At 40.8% G+C, this 5,246-nt stretch overlaps 1 protein-coding gene across 3 annotated transcripts in view; it reads right to left on the minus strand.

Annotated features, from left to right (window-relative positions):
* septin7a (septin 7a) overlaps positions 1-5,246 on the minus strand; it is a 47,196-nt gene that overhangs the window by 11,139 nt on the left and 30,811 nt on the right. For all 3 annotated transcript variants that reach the window (XM_032511230.1, XM_032511229.1, XM_032511232.1), the window contains exons 7-9: positions 4,141-4,258; positions 2,616-2,708; positions 1,550-1,646 (exon numbers count right to left, since the gene is read on the minus strand). In XM_032511230.1, the coding sequence (XP_032367121.1) occupies positions 1,550-1,646; positions 2,616-2,708; positions 4,141-4,258 (308 nt within the window). The remainder of the gene's footprint in view (positions 1-1,549; positions 1,647-2,615; positions 2,709-4,140; positions 4,259-5,246) is intronic.

Genomic DNA, 5,246 nt, shown 5'->3' on the forward strand with positions numbered 1-5,246 from the left:
GGGGGGGGGACTTTACTCAGTTCTTAAATGTAAATTTGTTCTGCTTTTTGCAGCGGTTCAGAAACTTTACTTGAAGTTTTCTACATAAGAGTGACATGACACAGTCGTGACGCATGGGCCCTAACCCCAACAATAACCATAACTTGTCATGACAAAACAGAATGACACTTGCAAAAAGAATGACAAAAAGCGTTATGTCATCACATGTTCATGACACTGTCATGTCACTCTTATGTAGAAAACTTCAAGTGTAACCAACATTTCTCTCTTTCTTTCATCCCCATGTCTTTCAATGTTGCTTTTTTTCATCTATTCACGATTAAATTCTCAGTTTTCCTCTGATAAAGTGAAATCCGTAGCTAGCCTAGCTAGACTGACCACTGAGAATTTGGTCCAGTTGCAAAAGAAGAGGTTGACATTATAAAACGTTTCTTGCTTTTTATTCAGTTTATATTTATATTTTCACAATTAGGGAATGTAATAATCACTAAAATACCAGGCGGTAATGCACTACGGTTTTCAGCCGCTGTTCTTCTGAGACGACAACCGCATAATCTACATGGTCCAGAATGTTCCCTTCACTGCCTCCCATTCATCACAGCAGACACCTCTGTCACGTTCACAGTGCGGCGGTCTGCTCATCTTTAAGCTGAATATGTTTGTCATGCTTCATGCGTGTCACCGCAGTGTGACAGAGACTTCCTGTGTCAGGTCAAACAGGGCTCTCATATCCTGTGCTAGAGAGAAAAAACATCTACTTTCCCACTGCTGTGTTGTTGTTCTCTTCATTTTATCAGTACCGCTGGCTCGTGTTTTTCTTTATTGAGACTTTCATTTCTCTCAGTCAGATCAAACAAAACTATGACATGAGATTACATTAACTGGCGTTCTTTATCAAACAGTTTGTCTGTCATTTTGCACTTCATAAAATATTAACACAATGAGAGTTTCCATAAATAACCACCAATAATCTAGATATAATGACTAAGTGGGTAAAGGGAAATAACAAAATGGCTTAATTCAGAAAATGACATCACATTACTGTCATACCGCCTTTAGAACCAGGAAAAGACAACTGTTATGCCTTTACGAGATTAGGATATCCAAAATCTATAATATGCAGTGTTATATATTGATATATTATCAATATATTGCCCTGAACTAGTCTCTTCTTTTTTAGTGTGTATACAAACAGGATCAAAAGCAGGACTCTTACAATTAGAGATGTTTTTAATACTACTCAGTACTGGGTTATTTTTTTCTGCTGATAACTTAAGGTATCAAGTACCAATACCCAGCCCCAGTACTGCAATAACTCAATAACACAGTACCACAGGGTGTTTGTGTGTGCGCTAATATTGGAATGAGAACAAAAAACGAGCACATTGATTGTGTTACTGCTTTGCAAACCATCTACACATGTCAGCTCAATAATCCAACAACAGTGGAAACTGTGGTCTGTGTGTGTGTGTGTGTGTGTGTGTGTGACAGAGAGACTCCACTTAGTGCATCAATTTCTATGCTGGGATCAGTTGCCCTTTGATCTCACCTTCAGCCACACCCCAGGGGTACTGCCTCCCGCGCACTCTCTTCCCACTGACCTCGATGATGGTGTTACTACCGACTACAGCCAACGGTAAACGGTCCTGCAGCGAACAGGGAGGACACACAACTGTTGCACAATGGCTAAAAATACACTGTAATCTGGCACTGGTCGCTAACATAAATGATTTACAGAAATCAGGGTACCCCAAGGATTCTCCAAGTCATTTTTAATACCCTCTAGGAGAAACTTTATTGCCAACGTCACGGCCATGGAATATAAAATCAGTGTGGATTTTAAGCTGAGAAAAGAAGCATTTACCAAGTAACGTTGCCTGAATTTAGTAAAACTTTATTGTGAGGGGTGTTGGCATTCTAAGGGTCCCCAGGTGCGTTTGGACCTCAGATGGAGGATTTACTGAACAGCAAGGAGAGATGTTCAGGAGAAGAAACTGATCTGCTCGTGCGTGAAGTGATCATATAATACTTATTTCACACCTATTTTTATTTTTAATCTGTTGCATGTGTGTGTGCTGCTGTTTGTCCGTGTGTGTAACAAGCATAGTGATCCGCCGTGCATAACGCTAGGAGCCTTTTATTACTTTGCTGTTAAAGTGAAAGGAAATGCTGCGTTATTGAGGTTGATGTAGGTCAATGACGTGATCACTTTTCCGCTGCCTCAAGATAGCAATACTCCCAGAATGTACCTGAACACACCTCCCTGTAGGACCAGCACACCCATGGGCGTACAGGTGGGCACGAGAGAATTTGCTATTTAAAAGCGTCTGTCTTAAATCAATCAGACTCTTGCGTTGGGCTTTGTACGGCGCCCGGTGCAAGATAGGGCCCTAAAATTCTAATAGTCTAAGTCTAATAGAGATCTTACGCTATCAAAGTAAAAATACTAAATAAAGTAAATTTACCCACACAAAATACTTACATAGGACATAACGATATTTATTTAATCCTACGAAAGGACAAGACAAAATTTAAGAGCTTTGTTAACAACATCCAGTACTTTTAAGTCCTTATTTTATAGAATATAAAATGTAAGACATTAATACTTAACAGACCTTGATTTTCCTGACCATCTTCATCTCCTCCTCATCATCTGTCTCTGGGAACTCGTAGATTTTGATTTTGTGCTCCTGGATTTCTTTCATGATCTGCACACAGCAGAGAGGGAATGGCAGGGGGAAATGGAAAAACAGATGAGAGGTGATGCAGAGCGAGCTGTAATGGATGTGGGACAAATGGGTCCAGAGACATCAATTGTCCCGCTGGAGGTTAGTCAATACACACACCTGCTCATTGATCACATCAACACTACCATCACATGTATACAGACAGTCTCTGTGCATCAATACAGAGTGCTATGTACTATACATTAGGGCGGCACAATATCAGGGAAAATATCGCAATAACAGTATTTTTTGCGATAGAGCTGGGCAATATATTAATGTTATTTTGATATTGTGATATGAGACTAGATTTTGTTTATTGTAAAATCTTAATACGGCATAAGTGTTGTCTTTTCCTGGTTTTAAAGGCTGCATTACAGGGATGTCCTTTCCTGAACTTACCAGACTGTTCTAGCTGTTCTATGATGATCCATTACCCACTTAGTCATTATATATCTACATTACTGATATTTATCAGAAATCTCATTTTGTAAATATTTTGTGAAAGCACCAATAGTCAACACTATGATATTGTTGCAGTATCAACATCAAGGTATTTGGTAAAAATATTGTGATATTAGATATTCTTCATATCGCACAGTATGTATTTAAAAGATGGAGACAGCTTAGAGCCCAAAAGGATGCCAAGGTGGCTAATTTCCTCCTGAACAGGTAGCTAAACATTAGCTTCAGGCTAATTTATCACGGCTACAAGAGACGGGCAGAACCCGAGCTGGTTAAAAAAACAGAAAAACTAAAGGACTGAGTTTGCAGTGGGTTTAGCAATTGTTGCCGTAATTCTAGGACCATAACATGTGTTCAGTCGGGTGGAGAGGACGGCGAGGTTGTTGTGTTTTTAACGGTTCCTACCGTAATTCTAAGATGAAAAAGTGGGTCTGTCAGTCGGATACAGAGCTCTGCGTGAGCACCGGCTTCTATAACTGTCAATATACTTTGCTGTGCTGTGAAGTAATGTCTGTCTATGTGAGACAAGCGTCTAGCGACATTGTGGATGCTTTGGAGGAGGGTCTGGCAAAGCGAGACTATGGATGCTGCGGTCTCAGCCTGGCAACCTCCGGGAACTTCAGCTCTCTCCAGTATTTTGAAGTTGTACTGCAGAAACTATTTTAAAACACTGGCTGTTAGTATTACATATTGCAACTTTAACTGATCTGGTCAAATTTCTTATTGTGGGTTAACATCCTTAATTTGGACTTGTTAGGGAGTCAAAAGCAAAAAGCTGTGGAGGTCTACAGTGACAGCAAACCTGGCACTGAGTCATTTAGCCACATTAACGGAGGACAGACTCTGACCCAAACAATAACATTTGAGAAAAAAAAAACATGAAAAATGCTCGCCAAATAGAAACATATACAGTACATTCAGTCCGAAGTGACACAAACACACATACACACACCTGTTTCTTGAACTGTTGACACTCCTCAGGAGTCATTGTGTCTGCTTTTGCGATGAGGGGGATGATGTTTACTTTTTCATGTAGCCGTTTCATAAATTCAATATCGAGGGGCTTCAGTCTGAGAAAGAAAGAAGCAAAGAAACAGGACAGTTTTATGGTTCACACTTTGACCTCGGAAAATCAGAAATCTAAGTACAAGTGGAATGCATTATTATGTTAAGAAATAGATTGTAAAGCCTATTTTTTGTTATTGTGGAAAACTGTTATTCAATTTAATAAAATTATTTGTTTTAACAATCCTGTTTTTTCACTGTTTAAACGTTCAATTTGTAATACATTTACTGTAATAAATCCAAAAATAACCCCAATCCTTTATCAGATATTAAGCAAACATGCTAAAGTGGTGGACAGACTATGCAACGCCATCACTAACAGGGACGTTGTAGAGCGTCCTCTTGGTGACAGACTTATGCAACCCATCACACAGGGACTTGTAGAGCGTCCTCTGGTGGACAGACTATCAACGCCATCACTAACGGGACGTTGTAGAGCGCCTCTGGTGGACAGACTATGCAACCCATCACTACAGGGACGTTGTAGAGTGTCCTCTGGTGGACAGACTATGCAACGCCATCACTAACAGGACGTTGTAGAGCGTCCTCTGGTGACAGACTATCAACGCCATCACTAACAGGACGTTGTAGAGCGTCCTCTGTGACAGACTATGCAACGCCATCACTAACAGGGACGTTGTAGAGCGTCCTCTGGTGGACAGACTATGCAACGCCTTATCCATATCATATGCGTAGACTACATTTAGTAAAAGCTTTTAAGCGACTCAAGAAGCAGATTAACAGATATGAGCAGACAAAGAATTTTGCACTGATGAAAGGCCAATGCTGGTCTATGTTCCAACCCTGACACACAAATACAACCACAGCTCAGGGGCAGATGTTGTCTGAGGTCAGACCCAGGCCGGGTCACTGTGGGCCAACAGACTCAACAGCACTGGACTGCAAAACCACCTTTTGCCGTGGGCAACAGTGTGGCTCAGTGTGTGAAAACTGCCAGGCCAGGAGTGTGTGTGTGTGTGTGTGTGTGTGTGT

The sequence above is a fragment of the Etheostoma spectabile genome, unplaced genomic scaffold, assembly GCF_008692095.1.
Source record: "Etheostoma spectabile isolate EspeVRDwgs_2016 unplaced genomic scaffold, UIUC_Espe_1.0 scaffold340, whole genome shotgun sequence".
In the NCBI taxonomy this organism is placed as follows: Eukaryota; Metazoa; Chordata; class Actinopteri; order Perciformes; family Percidae; genus Etheostoma; species Etheostoma spectabile.